At 43.4% G+C, this 20,784-nt stretch overlaps 1 protein-coding gene across 2 annotated transcripts in view; it reads right to left on the reverse strand.

The window, feature by feature from the left end:
• The window catches only part of bend7 (BEN domain containing 7), a 57,094-nt gene that overhangs the window by 19,160 nt on the left and 17,150 nt on the right, over positions 1–20,784 (reverse strand). For both annotated transcript variants that reach the window (XM_086010800.1, XM_086010799.1), the window contains 3 exons: positions 5,729–5,954; positions 2,281–2,400; positions 1,132–1,188 (listed from right to left, as the gene is read on the reverse strand). In XM_086010800.1, the coding sequence (XP_085866926.1) occupies positions 1,132–1,188; positions 2,281–2,400; positions 5,729–5,954 (403 nt within the window). The remainder of the gene's footprint in view (positions 1–1,131; positions 1,189–2,280; positions 2,401–5,728; positions 5,955–20,784) is intronic.

The raw sequence follows: 20,784 nt of genomic DNA on the forward strand, positions 1-20,784 counted from the left end.
CAGCTAGTTCTTTATGTGCGAGAGCCTCGACAGTGAATGCTGGAAGCTATCTCGCTGAGCCTAATCCTTCCCTCACATGAGATGCACACACTTGTCTTTTGTAGTAGGGGCTTACCGGATAGCGATCAGGAGCAGAAACCATGGCAGATTTTTTCCCCTTCCCAGCCCAGAAGTGATGTGGCCTATTGTAGTACCTCAACATCTGTCTTTGTTCAGACTGAGGATCAGTGCTGGAATCTTAGAATCATAGAATGGTTACAGCACAGAAGGAGGCCATTCGGCCCGTCGAACCCGTGCCGGCTCTCTGCAAGAGCACTTCAGCTAGTCCCACGCCCCGCCCTTTCCCCGTAGCCCTGCAAATTTTTATCCTTCAGGTACTTATCCAATTCCCTTTTGAAAGCCACGATTGAGTCTGCCTCCGCCACCCTCTCAGGCAGTGCATTCCAGATCCTAACCACTCGCTGCGTAAATTTCTTTTCCTCATGTCGCCTTTGATTCTTCTGACAATCACCTTAAATCTGTGTCCTCTGGTTCTCGACCCTTCCACCAATGGGAACAGTTTCTCTCTATCTACTCTGTCCAGACCCCTCATGATTTTGAACATCTCTATCAAAATCTCCTCTCAACCTTCTGCTCTAAGGAGAACAACCCCAGCTTCTCCAGTCTATCCATGTAACTGAAGTCCCTCATCCCTGGAACCATTCTTGTAAATCTTTTCTGCACCCTCTCCAAGGCCTTCACATCCTTCCTAAAGTGCGGTGCCCAGAATTGGACACAATACTCCAGTTGAGTGTTTTATAAAGGTTCATCATAACTTCCTTGCTTTTGTACTCTATGTCTCTATTTATGAAGCCCAGAATCCCGTATGCTTTTTTAACCGCTTTCTCAGCGAGGAATATGAACTTTACTTGTGTGATTAACACTCATGAATTATTAGGTCTTTCTTTCGCCTGAAAATAATTCCACATTTTCCAATTGTCAGCATAAGTCCGTGTTAGATCCTGTGCATCAGGCAGTTTTTTTTTAGTTAAAACTCTTATGAGTTGGTTTAAAAAAAAATAGTAATTTTGTAACAGAGTGACAAGTATTTCTGAGACATGTTCAAGTACGATAAATATGACAAAGCATTACCTGTATTTAGAGTAAAATTGCTTCCTATCTTCCCACTGGATTCAAATGTTTCCAGAACTAGAAACACAACAGTACAAAATCAGTTAGATAAGTACCTAATTTAGAGGTTGCAAATGATTAGCTGAATGAAATTACTTAGATTATCTATGGAAGCAATTTGAATAGTCAATAAATTACGGTGTTGCAAAACATTTACTGTTAAGCAGGCTATTCAACATTACAGCAAGCCTGGTTATGTCCTCCACAGACATCCACCCATGTAGCCCAGCCACCTGAACGTTAGAGGCCTGAACCGACTGAAATCTACCCCATCCCAGGCAGTTCACAACTAGATGGATGTTTTATGTAGCTATGTTTGGGAGATCCTGTGTGGGAACTCGCATTACAGTGCTGGTAACCCCTTATCCTGCTCGTTCTGTCCTCCATCATCATCGCATTCAATAGGCAAGAAGCTTGACACCATCCAGGACAAAGCAGCCCACTTGATTGGCACCACATCCACCTGCTTAAACATTCACTCCCTCCCTCACACGGCGCACCGTGGCTGCAGTGTGGACCATCTACAAGATGCACTGCAGCAACTCACCAAGGCTTCTTCAACAGCACCTCCCAAACTCGCGACCTCTTCCACCTAGGACAAGGGCAGCAGGCCCATGGGAACACCACCACCTCCAAGTTCCCCTCCAAGTCACACACCATCCTGACTTGGAAATATATCAGCCGTTCCTTCATCGTCGCTGGGTCAAAATCCTGGAACTCCCTCCCTAACAGCACTGTGGGAGCACCTTCGCCACACGGACTGCAGCGGTTCAAGAGGACGGCTCACCACCACCTTCTCAAGGGCAATTAGGAATGGGCAATAAATGATGGCCTTGCCAGCGACGCCCACATCCCGTGAATGAATAAAAAAAAAATTCTAAGAATAGATTTTATTCTTCTGATACAGAATCTTTATTTTTTCTGTAGAATTCCTGGGGGCTTTGTCGTAGCCAGGTAACAGATTACTTCTACTGTGATGTATGGTATTTCACAATGTTTGAAAGTGAGCACAGAGACAGTTTCATTCAAAAAGTAGCAGGTTTTCAGCCCTTCTATTAAACCCACTTCTTCATGAAACTATACATGAAATTACAGAATACCTGTCCTTACCAGAGCCTCTTTTTAAGCGCTTTCTTGCTAGTTTAATTTGATCTTGGAGAATCTGTATCCAATCCTTTGGTCCAGGAAGTCGGTCAATCTGATTTAACGTGCAATATTTTTCTGTGAAAACTGAAATTTTTAAATTTTAGTTAAATGAATGTCTCAAATTTTCTGTTAATGAGAATATGGGTCATACGTTGGATCTGTGCAATTTAGAAAAACTTAACAATAAGGGCATAAAACGAACACACTGAAAAGCCAACTTTCAAATCAAACAGGAACAACTGCTCGTCTCTTCAGTGGGAAAATAACACCAAAAGGGAAAAATTCAGTATCGCCCCGTTTGGGGCGCCATTATCGGCCGTGCGCAAAGTTTAGCGCCTGGCGCTAATTATCGCCTCCGACAGCAAACTTGGCTTTTATCGCCCCTGGAGGTGATTGGAGCGCTAAATCAGGCGCTTCACTCCTGTCTTAAGGCGCAAAGGCCGAGGAGCGAGGCGCTACCTCACAGCGCTGGCGAAGCAAGGAAGGGCAAATCCAAATAAACCTGCAAAGTGCTGCTCAGTACTCAAAACTCCTTCACACAGCGTTGAATCTCTCCAGAAGTCTCTCTCTCTCTCTCTCAGAATGTGTGGTGCAAAAATGTCACCGACAAAGAAAGGCAGGAAGCGGTCGCCTTTAAATAGCGCTCCCCCAGTCCCTTTTTGACAACATAACGCTCCCCTCAACCTGTCGTTGCTAGCGGCAGGCGGTAAGGCAGGGGGCGCTACTCAATATCTGGTCCGGGGCGCTAACTGGGCGTTGCGCACTTGACTGACATCACGATCTGCCAGCGCAGGAGATCGTGGCGGTAGTGTTTAGTAAATTTCGTGTGCAGTGCAAACATCGCCGCGCCCGGGCGCTAGTTGCTTTGCGCCCCATTAGTGCCCGCTTAAGGTGCTAACGGGAGGTGCAAACAACTGAATTCCCCCCCCCCCCCCCCCAAGTGTCCTTAATTATTGCATCTTCAACTCCAGTAATGTTTCTTTCCAAAGGGTTGAATGGACCTTAAAGAAACACCAGCATTGCCGTTTAAACTGGTCAATTATTGTATTATTATAGAAATAAACAACTGCATGATGTGCGACTCTCATATCGCGTTTCATTGACGTTTTGTAGTGACTTTTTTCTGTTCATGTTTTTTTTTAATTCAGTGACACATCAGCATTTACACAAGCTGCACATCCTCGCATACAGACAGCTCAAAATGAAGCATGTACGTAATCTCTCATTTTTAAATGAACTTAAAGAAAACAGGGATAGAGTATGAGCTAAGATTGATCAGGGTGTAAGTTCTACATGGTCAGCACTAGCACACAGGCAGCAGTGTGGAGCAGGGTGGTTGCAGGTTTGATTCCCCCAGCCAGCTCATATCAACAATAACTTAAATTTATTCATGCACAAACATTACTGTAATAGTGATCAGCTCATTTCCTCCTTCTGATTTAAAAACTCCAGGGGTTCTACTGTGTAAAAAGGAATACTTTTAGCAGAGAGTGGATTTTATCCCCTATATTGAGAAAAAATAGGCCTCATCTTTTGCATCAGACCCCTTAGAATAGCTTAGTATAGTTAATACTTCGACTGAAGTAGGGGCAGAAAGAACCAGCGTACAAACAATGTTCCCTCCTTTTTGGGGGGGGGGGGGGGGGTGCGCGCAGTCCCTTTAAAGGGTTTCGCGGCCCATTCAAAATACTGCGCATGCACAGTTTTTCACACTGAAAAGTCAGCGAGCCGGCTGCACTAGAGGTCCCGCAGCTTAAAGGGAACATTGCAAACAAACCCATTAAGCATTTTTTGCGCTAATATTCACACAGGTAAGTGAGGTGCGCATGATCAATCGAGAAACGGGTCATAAATCCACGCAACTCCACACTTACACTTTTGTTACCAGGGACTTTCAAATTACATACTTAAGGCTGTGCACAATTTCTCTAAATTTGTAATTGCACAAGGAAATATGCCACGGTAGATAAATGTAGTTTAAAACTAAATTAATGTGAGAAGGATGAATAATGTAATCTAGGATGTAGATGAACTAGTCTGGACATTCTTATGCCAACTACTGCCCACAACAACTTAAGAGGCAGAAATGGAGTTGGCAACACATGATTTTGCATTAAGAATAACGGTGAGGCTATCAGCACTCACCGTTATTATGGTGTAAATCAGACAGCAACTTCCGGCGTCCGCACAAATAAACTCTAAAACCTGCACATCTGCCAATGCACTTTATTATGTTTATGTTAATGTATTACAAGTCAAATGAATGTTGAATGTTTAAATGTCTTAATCTAAATGTACACTCTCGGGAGCCGCAAGCCTACATTTTGTTGTACTGCACTTGTGCACTAACAATGACAATAAAGTTGATTATGATTATGATTAAATGCGGAAATCAGGAAGTTGCTGTCTGGGTTACCCTGCTCCTTCACAAGCTTTGGTCTAACAGTACCTCGCCGAAAGACTCGGCATTCACATGTATGAAGGGTGTGAAGTTGCGGTACTTACCCACCAATGTTCCTTCTAATTTTTTTTGCTGCCGTGCAGACCCTTTAAGGGGCTGTGTGGGCCATTCAAAACACCGAGCATAGGTGGTTTTTGCATTGAAAAGCCAGCTGCGCGGGATCCCTGCCCGACCAGGCATCTTAAAGGAAATGTTGTTACCCACTAGATATCCACTAAACACACTAGAAAAAAACTGGGGCTTGTCCATCCAAGTGTAAGTGAATTTTTAACGGCATGATAACTCTTAATTACTGCTAAACAACCTCTCTGGCACTGAAAATTAACTTTTACAAGTGTGGAGTCTCATTCCTTCAGATTTTAATTATTGTTGGAGATTTAAAAAATTTTTTTTAACGTTTTTTAAAAACTTTTTCTTTGTCCCTTTTGTCTTTCTTAATCCCATCTTTCTTTCCCTCTCTATTTCGCTTTCTGTACATGATTTTATGTCGAATTAAATATTCTAACTTACACTTGCTGGTTTAGACTCTGCATATCTCAGTAAGGATTCTATAATCTGATTGGTTGAGGAGAAATGCTGTTGCTTGCCCCATTCAATCAGGTCACAGATCCCCTGTAGAGGGCGTTGCGCTGTTTCAGACTCCCGATGACTGCAAGTTGCCGTGCAAAAGCCCACGAAAAATCTGTGGGAAGTTGTAAGCGTAATGAACCACGAGCCCGTTCGTTCACCGCTGACCGCAAAATCTGGGCCAGAATCTTCATCATGATATAGCCCTACTCAGTGCTCTATGTATATTTATAGGACTAGTCACTACTGAACACATAAGGGGCAACTCTAAAGCATGGTCTGATCATTACAATTACTCCTTCCTATGCTTAGCATAGGGAACCCAGACCTTTGGCTTTAAGAAAGCAAACACCTTTTGTTCAAAATGTATTCTTTTATAATTACCTTTTATTGCTCCCACAATGTTTTGATCAAGGCCCTTTCTATTATCATTGGCTCCTCTTTTTCTCTTCCCATTTGGAAGAGAATTAGCCAGTGTCCGGTCATCAAAAAAAGCAGAGACAAGTTTCCGAAAAAGCAGACTTCCCGAACGGGAGTAATTTAGTAATATGGACTCCAGTTGAGACTTGGGGATAAACACGTCGTAGCCTTCTGCAAGCCGGACTTCTGGCTGCGGAAAGAGAAGAGGAAATAAAGTGAACATTTCTCGATGGTTTTTCTGCACCTCCCTTCATCGGCCCCAAAACCACCAGCTCATAAACAGCCCCAAACACCCAAGTTAAAAATCTGTGAATAAACTTGAAGGCTCATCGTATTGTGCCATTACAAGAAAATATTCGTGTTAAATTTTCAACACTTATTTAAAAAGAAAACTTGGTTTAGTCTTTCCTTCCCATCCATTTTAAATCTGCTTTCAAACGTTCCCTTCCAGCTGATAAGGCAGAATAAAAATGACCATTGTTGCTGCCAACATTTCTCTACAATACAATAGCAAAATACTGCAGATGCTGGAAATCTGAAATAATCTGACGAAAGGTCTTCGACCTGAAACGTTAACTCTGTTTCTCTCTCCACGGATGCTGCCTGGCCTGCTGAGTCTCTCTACAATGGGTCATTCGGTGTACTTTTAATTGCCAATGATATAGAGAAAGGTTAGTTGCTGGGAGGATCTAACATCTGCCAATCACACCAAATAATGTGGCCAGGTTACCAGTGAATAACCTGCTTACCCAAGAGTGATAATGAATCCAGGTTCCTTTGAGTATTCAGAAGTTCAGCTAGACAAATGTTGATGTGGCAAAACATATTGAAACAGGAAACATTAAACACCTGCACACAGTAAATGGATGTCCGCTAACAGTGATGGAAAAGCAGAAAGGATTGTACAGGAAACTTTGTGCTATCCGGCACCGACGGGACCGAGCTGTTGCCGTTCCCTCAAAACTGCCAGACACACCAGCGTTAATGTTGAAAGATACGGAAGCTTCTGAGCTCCGTATCTGTCAACAAACCCTGTTGCTTAGCAACAGCTTCTAAACAGTCCAAGCGTCTCTGTAGCTTAGCAACAGCTTCAGCGAGACCTTGCAGAGCTTGACTGTTGAGAAAAAAGCAACGAGAAGAAAAAAAACCTAATGAAACGGCTCCTGATTTTTGCCGGTGGCTCGAGCATTCCGGACAGTTAGCCTCCGGATAACACAAAGTTTCCTGTATTGTGATTATTAACCATCTACTGAAAGTATTCAGCCAGCATCAAGCGGTTATCAAAAGGCTGATCAAGTTTAAGGATGAACCTCCTCAGCTGAAATAGGCGATTTTAACCCTGGTAAGCCAATAGCAGGTATAATTTTGGGCATCTTTCCAGGCCATTCATTAGAGAGGGTTCAGAGAAGAGCAACAAACTGCTCACAGGATTGATAATTCCAAGTGATGAACAGAGACTTGCCGAAGCAGACTTTCTTTCACTGAAGTAAAGATTTAAAAAGCTGAGAAGCAAGGATCGTGTAGAGATAACCAGGTTATTTTACCTAAAATTTTGATTCCAAAATTTCGGGACAAGACGATAAAATTAACGAGGCTTAAGTGAGATTAGAGGTTGAACGAAATCTCTTCCCCATCACCCTCACCACCGCCGAGTTGTAATTTTATGAAACAGATTCTTCTTTTGCAGTTTCTAAGCTCCTAATACTCCATCTTACATGCTCTTCCTCCTTACTATGTTGAAAACAAGCTCCATCCTACTGGAAGAGAGTACGGTACTGAACATAGTAATTCCAACTTCACTGCGTTGAAATCAAGATACATTACACTCCCACTCTAGCACCTCCTTTTCCAGGGCCTCAAAACAATGGAGCACCTAACCTCCATCAGTCTTCTCTTCCTGTAACAATCTTCGGGGATTTAAAACCCAAACCAACCCTGGTAGTGCCCTTCACTATGGGCATTGACCCTTCTGGATTTCGCGATAAAAAGCGATTAACACTATCTTTTTGTTTTTAAGAGGGCTGAAACACAGAGCCAAAATATTTGGTTCAGAATGGGTTACAAAGTTCAAAACACACGACAAGAACACAATGGGCTTCTTTGCTGCGGGATTGTGGAATGTCAGCTGTGGAATTGCAGTGCTGAAGACTGAATAACAATGCACATATTGCAAGATGGCGATCCTGGAATTTCGCCACATTACTTTCAAGAATGAAAAAGAATTTGAGTTTTATCTGTGGTGGATCGAGTCCATCTTGGAGATCAAATTTCAGATCTTCTGTGAAAGCAGTAGACTCAATGTGGGCAGAATGGCCTTACCTTGTTCCAAGTTTTATGACAGACCAGTCGTGCAAGTTTGAGCCCCGCCCCAGTCTTCTATCCAGTGGCCATGATGAGAAGCGGTAAATATGCAAGAGTTTGAAAAACAGTTGAAGCTCATAGAATCATTACAGCACGGAAGGAGGCCATTCGGCCCGTGCCAGCTCTCTGCAAGAGCACTTCAGCTAGTCCCACTCCCCCGCCCTTTCCCCGTAGCCCTGCAAATTTCTTTCCTTCAGATACTTATCCAACTCCCTTTTGAAAGCAGTGATTGAATCTGCCTCCACCACCCTTTCAGGCAGTGTATTCCAGATCCTAACCACTCGCTGCGTAAAAACGTTTTTTCTTACGTCACCTTTGGTTCTTCTGTCAATCACCTTAAATCTGTGTCCTCTGGTTCTCGACCCTTCCACCAATGGGAACAGTTTCTCTCTATCTACTCTGTCCAGAACCCCTCATGATTTTGAACACCTCCAGCAAATCTCCTCTCAATCTTCTCTGCTTCAAGCAGAACAACCCCAGCTTCTCCAGTCTATCCACGTAACTGAAGTCCCTCATCCCTGGAATCATTCTTGTAAATCTTTTCTGCACCCTCTCTAAGGCCTTCACATCCTTCCTAAAGTGTGGTGCCCAGAATTGGACACAATACTCCAGTTGAGGCCGAACCAGTGTTTTATAAAGGTTTGCCATAATTTCCACACTTTTGTACTCTATACCTCTATTTATGAAGCCCAGGATCCCATAAGCATTTTTAACTGCTTTCTCAACCTGCCCTGCCACCTTCAACGATTTGTGCACATATACCCCAGGTCTCCCTGTTCATGCACCCACTTCAGGATTGTACCCTTTAGTTTATATGTCCTCTCCTCGTTCTTTCTACCAAAATGTATCACTTCACACTTTTCTGCGTTAAATTTCATCTGCCACATGTCCACCCATTTCACCAGCCTGTCTATGTCTTCCTGAAGTCTATCACTCTCCTCCTCACTGTTCGCTATACTTCCAAGTTTTGTGTCATCTGCAAATTTTGAAATTGTGCCCTGTACACCCACGTCCTAATCATTTATATCAAGAAAAGCAGTGGTCCTAGAGCTGGCCCCTGGGGAACACCACTGTACACCTTCCTCCAGTCCGAAAAACAACCGTTCACCACTACTCTCTGTTTCCTATCACTCAGCCAATTCCGTATCCATGCTGCCACTGTCTCTTTTATTCCATGGGCTTCAACTTTGCTGGCAGGCCTATTATGTGGCACTTTGTCGAATGCCTTTTGGAAATCCATGAACACTACGTCAACTGCATTACCCTCATCAACCCTCTCTGTTACCTCATAGAACTCAGTCATGTTAGTTAAACACGATTTGCCTTTAACAAATCCGTGCTGGCTTTCCTTAATTAATCCACACTTGTCCAAGTGACTGTTAATTTTGTCCCTGATTACTGTTTCTAAAAGCTTCCCCACTACCGAGGTCAAACTGACTGGCCTGTAGTTGCTGGGTTTATCTTTACACCCTTTTTCGAACAATGGTGTAACATTTGCGATTCTCCAGTCCTCTGGCACCACCCCCGTATCTATGGAGGTTTGGAATATTATGGCCAGTACCTCCGCAATTTCCTCCCTCAATTCCCTCAGCATCCTAGGATGCATCCCGTCCGCTCCTGGTGATTTATCTACTTTAAGTACAGCCAGCCTTTCTAATACCTCCTCTATCAATTTTTACCCTATCAAGTATCTCCACTACCTCCTCCATTACTATGTCTATGGCAGCATCCTCTTCCTTGGTGAAGACAGATGCAAAGTACTCGTTTAATACCTCAGCCATACCCTCTGCCTCCATGCGTAGGTCTCCTTTTTGGTCCCTAATCAGCCCCACCCCTCCTCTTACTACTCTTTTACTATTTATATGCCTATAGAAGACTTTTGGATTACCTTTTACGGTTGGCTGCATTCTATTCTCATACCCTCTCTTCGCCCCTCTTATTTTCTTTTTCACTTCTCCTCTGACCTTTCTATATATAGCCTGATTCTGATATATTTAGATATATTACCCGGGCCAGATCTGTTCTCATCCCACTGAAATTGGCCTTCCCCCAGTTAAACAATTTTACTCTAGATTGCTCCCTGTCCTTTTCCATAGCTCGGATTCAAACTCAGCATTGTCTCTTTCTAGGGTAGAAATCTAGAGATACTCCCTCCCGCTCGCCCACACCCCACTCCAAAACCAAACAAAAATAATTACATTCTGTGATCCTATTGTGAAAAAGATGGCTTCTATAAATTGAGTGGAGGCACTTCATAGGATATACAGCACAGAAACAGGCCATTCGGCCCAACTAGTCCATGCCGGCGTTTATGCTCCACTCGAGTCTCCTCCAGTCTTTCCTCGTCTAACTCTATAACCTCTATTCCCTTCTCCCTCATATGCTTATCTAACCGCCCCTTAAATGCATCTATACGATTCACTTCAATCCCTTCCTGTGGTAGCGAGTTCCACATTCTCACCACTCTCTGGGTAAAGAAGTTTCTTCTGAATTCCCTATTGGATTTCTTGGTGACTATCTTATATTGATGGCCTCTAGTTCTGCTCTTCCCCACGAGTGGAAACATTCTCTCTGTATCCACTCTATCAAAACCTCTCTTAATTTTAAAGGCCTCTATTAGGTCACCCCTCAGCCTTCTCTTTTCAAAAGAGACCCAGCCTGTTCATCCTTTCCTGATGGGCATAACCTCACATTTCTGGCATCATCCTTGTAAATCTTTTTTGCACCCTCTCCAGTGCCTCTATATCCTTTTTATAATATGGCGACCAGAACTGTACGCAGTGCCACCAGGTTCTGAAAAAGAAAAGCTCCGTCACAGATCTGATCCTGTAGGTAAATCTAGCAGAAACAACTCCGTTCATTTGCTAAACTTGCCTCACAATTCCAAACGCAACTTTCTTTTATAATGGAATCCCAATTATTAGCTGGGTCTGGAAGTTCTTTAGAAAGCACAACATGGCATGATCTTTGATCTCTTGGTGCCCGGGTGCAGGCTGACTCACAGCTACCACTGAGCACTGCACAACATTCGGAAGGTTTTGACTCATCTTGGTGTACAGTTCTATGGATGCCAACAGCCCCTCTGTTATCTTGCCCAAGCAGCTAACCTTTAAAAGTGAGCCCTAGACAACTTTACTGATTTGGATTCTTAATTGGTCCCATTTGAATCGGAACCATGTTTCCGCAGTGAATGTTATGATTAGTCTCTTGTTTCCATGTGATAGCAACAACTGGGAAAGGCTATAGCACCCACTAACTAGTCAGAGCGAAGGAGTACTGTCCAAGCCTCCCGTAGCACATTACTTTTTTCATTAAAACCAATAGATTTTCCAGTATTAGACTAATCTCAAAAAACACATTTGCTGTGCTTTTCCTTTCCCTTTTTCCTAAATTCAAACTTACATTTTTACCATAGAGTATTTTATCTTCAGTTTTAATTTTCTTTAATGATGTAATTTGTGTAATAATAAAGGAAAATGTGAGTAAGAGGGACAAAGAGAGAGTATGAGATTAGATTAGCGGCTAACATAAAAGGGAACCCAAAAGTCTTTTATAAACACACTAGCTGAAGTGCCCGGCGGTGCCGAGGCTTTTTCGAGGGCATGTTGTTGTTGGAAGAGAGAGAGAGAGAGCGACTGGGGGGGGGGGGGGGGGGGGGAAGGGGAGGGGGGAGGGGGGAAGGGAAGGAGGGGAGGGGGAGGAAGGGGAGGGGGAGGAAGGGGAGGGGGAGGAAGGGGAGGGGGAGGAAGGGGAGGGGGAGGAAGGGGGAGGGGGGAGGAAGGGGTGGGGGGAGGGAGGGGAGGGGGGGCGCGGGGTGGGGAGGGAGGGGAATGTTGAATGAGCGGAATGTTGAAGGTTTTTGGGATACCGCGGGCGCAATTTTAGCCCGGCCGAAACATAAATACGCTTAAAACCGTCTCGGAAGCGTAAGCTTTCTTTGGAGGTAACGCGCGCGTAGGTACGCCCTGTAACTTTCGAGCGCATAGCCCGCCAGACGCACAGGCGATGACAGACAGAATGACAGATAGCCAGAATGACAGAAAGACAGAATGACAGAAGTACCGATTTATATATATATATAAATAGTAAAAGGGTAGTCAAAGGAAGGGTGGGGCCGATTAGGGACCAAAAAGGAGATATTCTCGTGGAGACAGAGGACATTGCTGAGGCACTAAATGAGGACTTTGCATCTGTCTTCACTAGAGAAGAGGGTGCTGTCAATGTAGCAGTAAAGGAGGCAGGAGCGATATTGGATAGAATAAAAATAAAGAGGTACTTAAAAGGTTGGCAGTCCTCAAAGTAGAAAAGTCACCCGGCCCGGATGGGATGTATCCTAGGCTACAGAGGGAAGCAAGGGTGGAAATTACAGAGGCTCTGGCCACAATCTTCCAATCCTCCTTAGATATGGGGGTGGTGCCAGAGGACTCTAGAATTGCAAATGTTACACCTCTGTTTAAAAAAGGGGGAGAGCGATTAACCCAGCAACTACAGGCTAGTCAGCCCAACGTCGGTGGCGGGGAAACTTTTACAGACAATGGCCCAGAAATTCCGTTCGCAGGCCTCCCGCGGGCCGAGGGCTGCGATTTGGAAAAACCTGCGCCTGGACCGGAGGGCTCCCGGGAGACGCAGAGTTCCGTTGCTGGGCCTCTCCAAACTGCCGGTGCGCAGGGCCCACGTATCCCAGAGGCTCAGGCGGTTCGCAGCGTCCCTGGGATCACGTGGGCCACAGGGAGCCAATCAAAGAAGGGAATCTCCCTTCATACATTTGACAGGAAGACCTGTAAAATATATGAATAAAGATCACCTCCAAAACATAGTAAAACTTTAAATAATTTTTTTTTTTAAATCACATTTTTAAAATTACTTTAAATTACATAAATTAAGTATTTTAAACAAAAATTTTATTTTTTGAAAAAAAAAATTAATGTTTTTAACGGGACTAAAATCAAAACTTACCTTTCTTTAAAGTATTTTTTAAATGATATAAATCAGTGGATTTTTTTTTTTTACAACTCTTATCCTGGTAAAAGCAGGCATTACAATTCTTGCGCCTGGTAATAGCAGTGTAAGTGTTTACTGCGGGCGGAGGGTCTCCAGAAAGCAGAACTCTCCACCCGCAGAGGTCTTGCTCCAGCGCAGCGGGAGGATCTGTCAAGAGCTTTCGTGACAGATCGGAAATGCCGGTTTCCAGCGCCTGCACAGTGCATGCCTAAAACCGACATTTCCGTTGGCCCTGCGGGTGAGTACACAGCGCGTACACACCCATAGGGAACGGAATTTCTGCCTCAATAATCCAGGACAAAATTAATTGACGTTTGGAGAAGTATGGGCCAGTACAGATTTGTTAGAGGCAAATCGTGTTTGACTAACTTGATCAAGCTCTTTGACGAAGTAGCAGAGAGGGCTGATGATGGTAGTGCGGTTGATGTTGTGTATATGGACTATCAAAAGGCATTTGACAAAGTACAACATAATAGACTTGTTAGAAAAATTAAAGCACATGGGATTAAAGGAACACTGGTAGCTTGGATACAAAATTTGTTAAGGGATAGAAATCAGAGAGTAATAGTGAAGAGTTGTTTTTCAGACTGGAGGGAGTTATACAGTGGTGTTCTCCAGGGGTCGGGATTGGGACCACTGCTCTTTTTGATGTATATTAATGACTTGGACTTGGGCATCATTTCAAAGTATGCCGATGGCATGAAACTCGGAAATATAGTAAACAATGAGGAAGATAGTAACAGACTTCAAGAGGACTGGTAAAGTGGGCAGACACATGACAGATGAAATTTAACACAGAGAAGTGTGAAGTGATACATTTTGGTAGGAAAAATGAGGAGAGGCAATATAAACTAAAGGGTACAATTATAAAGAGGGTGCAGGAGCAGAGAGACCTGGGGGCGTATGTACTCAAATATTTGACGGTGGCAGGACAAGTTCAGAAGGCAGTTAAAAAGTATATGGGATCCTTGGCTTTATTAATAGAGGCATAAAGTACGCTAAACCTTTATAAAACACTGGTTTGGCCTCAGCTGGAGCATTGTGTTCAATTTTGGGCATCGCACTTTAGGATGTCAAGGCCTTGGAGAGGGTGTAGAAGAGATTTACTAGAATGATACCATGAATGAGGGACTTCAGTTATGTGGAGAGACTGGAAAAGCTGGGGTTGTTTTCCAGAGCAGAGGTTAAGAGGAGATTTAATAGAGGTGTTCAAAATAATGAAGTAAATAAAGAGAAACTGTTTCCAGTGGCAGAAGGGTCGGTAACCAGAGGACACAGATTTAAGGTGATTGGCAAAAGAACCAGAGGCGACATGAGGAAACATTTTTTTTTTAAAAACACAGCGGGTTGTTGTGATCTGGAATGCACTGCCTGATAGGGTGGTGGAAGCAGATTCAATAATAACTTTCAAAGAGAATTGGAAGATACTTGAAGGGAAAAAAAATTACAGGGCTGCAGGGAAAGAGCGGGGGAGTGGGACTAATTGGAAAGCTCTACCATAGAGCCGGCACAGGCAGAATGGGCCGAATGGCCTCCTTCTGGGCTGTGTAATTCTATGATTCTAACTTTTGGCTTTGCTCAGGAGAAAAGCAGAGTTCTATATGGACTTGTATTATATTGTGCAGCTACAGATTCTCCTTTGTTGTTCCCAGGAGATGTAATTACAAATGAACAATGCGGAATAATAAATAGACATCTTCTAAAGTGCAAAACAGGCCTTTGAGCTAATTACACTGGGAAAAAATGCAAAGCAAACTGAATTGAATATAAATTCCAGACTGTGCAGACATTGTCCTTATATACACATACACTGATTATCAACAGAGCCTTTCCAGCACTTCAATTGTAGTTAATCAGCATGGGAGTCTCGTTATGAAAAACTTGAATAATTTATAAACTCCTGGAGGTTTGTGTGTACCTTAAAAATCCCTAGTTAGTTTGTACATATCTAATATTTTATTATTTAGGGTAGGTCGTGTCCGACTCTAGTTGAAGTTTTTGAGGCGGTCACAAGCATGGTGAATAAAGGAGTGTCTGTGGATGTTATCTATGTGTAATTTGAGGGTACGGTAGCATAATGGTTATGTTATTGGACTAGTAATCCAGGGGACCTGGACTAATGATCCCGAGACATGAGTTCAAATCCCACCACGACACCTGCGGAATTTAAATTCAGGTAATTCAATAAATCTGGAATTTAAAAGCTAGTATCAGTAATAGTGACCATGAAACTACTGGATTGCTGTAAAAACCCATCTAGTTCACTGATGTCCTTTAGGGAAGGAAATCTGCTGCCCTTACTCGGTCTGGCCGATATGTGACTCCAGACCCACAGCAATGTGGTTGACTCTTAACTGCCCTCTGAAATGGCCCAGTGAGACACTCAGTTGTATTCAAGAAAGTGTTTCAGCACCAGCTTCTCGAGGGCGACGCCCACATCCCGTAAATTAATTGAAAAAAAAATTCAGGTCATTGAGGAGAGACGTTAGGAAACACTTCTTCATGCAAAGGGTGGTAGAAGTGTGGAACTCTCTCACACAAAAAGCAGTAAGGTGCTAGCTCAATTAATAATTTTAAATCGGAGATTGATTGATTTTTGCTAGCCAAGGCTTTGAAGGGATATGGAGCCAAGGCAGGTGGATGGAGTTTGGGTATCGAGGGATATGGGGATCGGGCGGGAAGGTGGAGTTGAGGTCGAAGATCAGCCATGATCTTATTGAATGGTGGAACAGGCTCGAGGGGCTGAATGGCCGACTCCTATATGTACTTCCAGAAGGCATTTGATAAGGTTACGCACAGATTATTAGCCGCAGTGAATGCGCACAGAATTGGAGGTAGCTTTGTGACATGGGCTGACAAATAGGAGACAAAGAAGTAAAGATATCTTTCTCTGATTGGCGGGATTTGACAAGTGGTGTTTCTCTCGGGATTGGTAGGGGCGATATACAGATAGATAAATGACTTGAAGGGATAGAGAGTTGTATATGCAAATTTGCAGATGACACTATGTTAGATGGCAGAGTAAGTTGTGTAGATGGGAGTAGGAAGTTATAAAAAAAAACCATTGACACACTAAATGAGTGGGCAAAACTATGGCAGATCGAGTTCAATGTGGGAAAGTGTGAGGTCATCCACTTTGGATCAGAGAAAGACAAATCGGACAATTTTCTTAATGGTGAGAAACTAGTAGCTGTGGAGGAACAAAGGGATTTCGGTGTCTGTGTACACAGATCACTAAACGCTAGTACACAGGTACAAAAGGTAATCACAGACTAATGGAATGTTGGCCTTTCTCTTGAGGGTTGGAATACAAAAGTGAGGAAGTGATGCTTCAGTGGTACAGAATCTTGGTCAGACCCCATCTGGAGTACTGCATTCAGTTTTCAGAAAAGATAGAAAGAAAGATTTGCATTTTTTGTGCCTTTCAAAACCACCGGACATCCCAAAGTGCTTTACAGTCAATGAAGTACTTTTGAAGTGGAGTCACTGTTGTAATGTGGGAAACACGACAGCCGATTTGCACAGCAAGCTCCCACAAACAGCAATGTGAAAATGACCAGATCATCTGTTTTAGTGATGTTGATTGAGGGATAAATATTGGCCCCAGGACACCGGGGAGAACTCCCCTGCTCTTCTTCGAAATACTGCCATGGGATCTTTTATGTCCACCTGAGAGAGCAGACGGGGCCTCGGTTTATCATCTCAACCGAAAGACGGCACCTCCGACAGTGCCGCACTCCCTCAGCACTGCCCTGGAGTGTCAGGTACTGATCTTAAAGCGGGGACAGCACAGCTTCACCAGAATGATACCAGGACTTAAAGGGCTAAGCTAGGAGGACAGGTTGCAGAAACTTGGTTTGGATTTCCTGGCGTTTAGAAGGTTAAGGCGTGATCTAATCAAGATATTTAAAATGATAAAGGAATTCAATAGGGTAGGTACAGAGAAACTATGTCTACTAGTTTCTCTAGGAATGATTTGTGTGCCTATGACAACTATTTAATTGCTAGATCTTTGAAGATATCTTCTTACCTTTACAGTGAACTTCAACTCATAAAAAGATTTCACATAAAACAGTTCAAAGGCCCGACTGATTTCTTTGACCTTTCTCTTTCCCCAGCTTCTTTCACACAAACAATTAACCGTTTGATTTTTTTTTAAACTGCAGGTCATTGATTTGTTTGATTTTTCTCCCCATGTTCATTCTTAAAAATAAAAGGCAAATCCTCTTATTGTAAGTTATTTAGGAAGTCATTTAAAATCATGTCCCCAGCCTCTGGAGCAGCCCATTTCTGTTACTTGAACGTCCAGTTGGCAATGGTTGTCTTTTTGCAATTTTTCCCCTTTTCATTAGAGGCAAGATACAACTTCTTAAAAACGTCTTTCGTAACATCAATTGAATCTACCGAATTTTCATTTAATTTTAAACAATCGGTTTCATTTTCAATTTGAAATTTAGGAAGCTGTAATAAGAATATATTCCGGTACAAACTTTCAATTCAAGGTCCAAGCCCAATAAATTGCATCCATTTTAATGTTCAATATGACTTGTTTCCACTTCCTCTGTTGCAGTAATTGTGGAGTGGTGTTCCAAAGTGATGAGTGGAATGTATATTGCAGAATCGCAGGGCTCAGCAGACACCGGATATTGGTAAGCTGATGTCCCTCGTCAATTCCCCAACACCTCCTTAGTTCACTGACATTGCTCCCCTGTAATCGATGAAGTTATCCAGAACCGAAGTCAGGTTCTGTTTGCCTGTCTCTTCCCCATCTGTGCCAGTTTAGTGGCGGCTTCACCATAAATTGATGGATCACACTCACTTGGGGTGTAAATCGAGGACAGCTTCTTGTTCTTTATCTCCCTCCCACTCCTTTCCTATCACACAATTCATTCATAGATTTCCCCTCTTTGTTCATTGTTGCTTGAACCACTTGGGAAAATATTTGTTCCTTTACCAATTTTTGACTCGGGTGACACCCAGACATGAATACTTCTCCTGCCCACTCCCTGGGCAGTGTACCCACATCTTTTCCCCGTGAGTGAGTGCCCTGTAATAGAACAATATCACATTGAAACTCTTGCAAATATCTGTCAACTTTCATACATTTTATGGAAGTACCCAACCCCACACATTCCATCACATTAACGTATGGAGAAGCTAGCTATTTCTTGGCTATTTGTGCTAAGAGTTGTGTCCTCCTAATTTTATATTCTTCGGCAGCACCTCCCAAAGCCACAACCTCTACCACCTAGAAGGACAAGGGCAGCAGGCGCATGGGAACACCACCACCTCCAAGTTCCCCTCCAAGTCACACACCATCCTGACTTGGAAATATATCGGCCGTTCCTTCATCGTCGCTGGGTCAAAATCCTGGAACTCCCTCCCTAACAGCACTGTGGGAGTACCTTCACCACACGGACTGCAGCGGTTCAAGAAGACGGCTCACCACCACCTTCTCAAGGGCAATTAGGGATGGGCAATAAATGCTGGCCTTTCCAGCGATGCCCACATCCCAGGAACGAATAAAAAAAATTATAAAGTAGGTTACTGAAAACGGAATACTTTCATAGATAGGAACAAAATTCAGGTCTCATTAATAATATTAAACAAACGTTCCAAGTTCTGTTTCTATTTTGAAGTTATTGTTCTCTCATTTTATGTCTTTAAAAAGAAAATCAGTTTTAACAAAACAAGTAACAGGTAATACTGTAACAAACTTTATTTGCAAACTGGAAACAGCGACTGTGGGTTGGACAGTAGGTCACTGTTATTCAGACAGTCTGGTAGGAAGTAAATTAGAGTGATCTGGATAGGCGTTCCCACCAAACCCTTTCTCTGTGTGAGGAAGTAGAGATCAGGAACTCACAATGCATAGAAAATCAGATGCACAAACCTTCAACCTCGGATTCCTCTTTAAAGTACTTCAAGCGCTGTTTGAATATCGTAACATCGCCCGTCTCCACCCTTACCTCAACTTATCTGCTGCTGAAACCCTCACCCATGCCTTTATCACCTCTAGACTTGACTATTCCAACGCACTCCTGGCCGGCCTCCCTAGTTCTACCCTCTATAAACTTGAGGTCATCCAAAACTCTGCCACCCGTGTCCTAACTCGCATCAAGTCCCGCTCACCCATCACCCCTGTGCTCGTTGACCTACATTGGTTCCTGGTTAAGCAACGCCTCAATTTTAAAATTCTCATCCTTTATTTTCAAATCCCTCCATGGCCTCGCCCCCTCCTTATCCTCTGTAATCTCCTCCAGCCCTATAATCCCCCATGACCTCTGTGCTCCGCTTATTCAGGCCTCTTGAGCATCCCTGATTATAATCGCTCCACCATTGGCGGCCGTGCCTTCAGCTGCCTAGGTCCTAAGCTCTGGAATTCCCTTCCTAAACCTCTCTGCCTCTCCACTTCTCTTTCCTCCTTTAAGACGCTCCTTAAAATCTACCGCTTTGACCAAGCTTTTGGTCATCTGGCCTAACATCTCCTTATGTGGCTCGGTGTCAACTTTTGGTTTTTTTGGGACTTGGGATGTTTTATTACATTAATGGCGATATATAAATATAACGTTGTTGTTGTTGTTTAACTGTAGTGCCTAATCATTCAAGAAGTGGTGACCCTTCACTCCAAAGTGATGTACCACAAGTTGAGAGCATTTACAGACTGCACTTTACAGTAATGATAAACAGCAGGACATGAGTTTTCCCCTGCAACTCTCACACACTGATTACCAATCCTAGATGTGCTGTTTAGGGAGGCACGGAGCAGAGGGCAATTATCTCACTACAGGAGAGAGGGAAAAAATTGGGAAAGTCATTCCAGTCTGCGTCGGCATATTCCCACTGGCCAGTTTCAAAATGGCACTGGCAGGGAGCTGGGAACAAGTCAACAGTGTATCCTTACGGTAGGGATGGTCCGTAGTAAAGAGAAACTAAAGAAAGGTGAGGGATGAAAAGTTAAAATACCCTTACCAAACAAAGTGCAGAAGAAAAGTCCATTCAGACCACTGAGGGAATTCGATCAACAAACCGTTAGTATTGTCAGCAATACTCCTCCAATTTATTTAATCTTCTGCGAATAACCACAGATAGAGACAACTCCAAAATTTCTGTCTGATCACAAAGACAACTGAAGCAAAAAATTCAGAATAGCAAACATTATTCAGCCCCAACCAGTTTATTTCATAAATGACAAACCAGTGGTCAGAACAGGACCGGACCAATAGTTCTGCACAGAATATCCGAGTACCTATGGCTACATCTTTCTCAATAACCTTCCTTCCCTTTCAAAACCAGATACTTAACCAGCTTCCTCTTAAAGAAGTTAAACCAATACAGCACTGACTTCCTTTTTTTTAAAAGAAATGTCTTTCTCTTGCCATTTTTCTTCTCCTGAAGACATTTCCTCCCTGATCGGGCACATGTCGGTTGCCCTCGGGTACCACTTGTCGGTTGCCCTCGGGTACCACTACCAGCCGGCCATTGTCCTTGACGATGGAGTATTGTCAGGCAATGTTCTCTTTAAGCTGCACGGCTGAGCGGCTGTCTGGAGGCCCCGCGCCGCCCGGGACCGGCTTTTCAAATTGGAGATTTCACACATGGGCAAAATTTTGAACGGGCCAAGCAACCCGTTAAATGGACCTCGCACCCAAAAAAAA

Source organism: Somniosus microcephalus, chromosome 17 (assembly GCF_052327205.1).
Source record: "Somniosus microcephalus isolate GS21.2 chromosome 17, FLI_Smic_1.0, whole genome shotgun sequence".
Taxonomy (NCBI): Eukaryota; Metazoa; Chordata; class Chondrichthyes; order Squaliformes; family Somniosidae; genus Somniosus; species Somniosus microcephalus.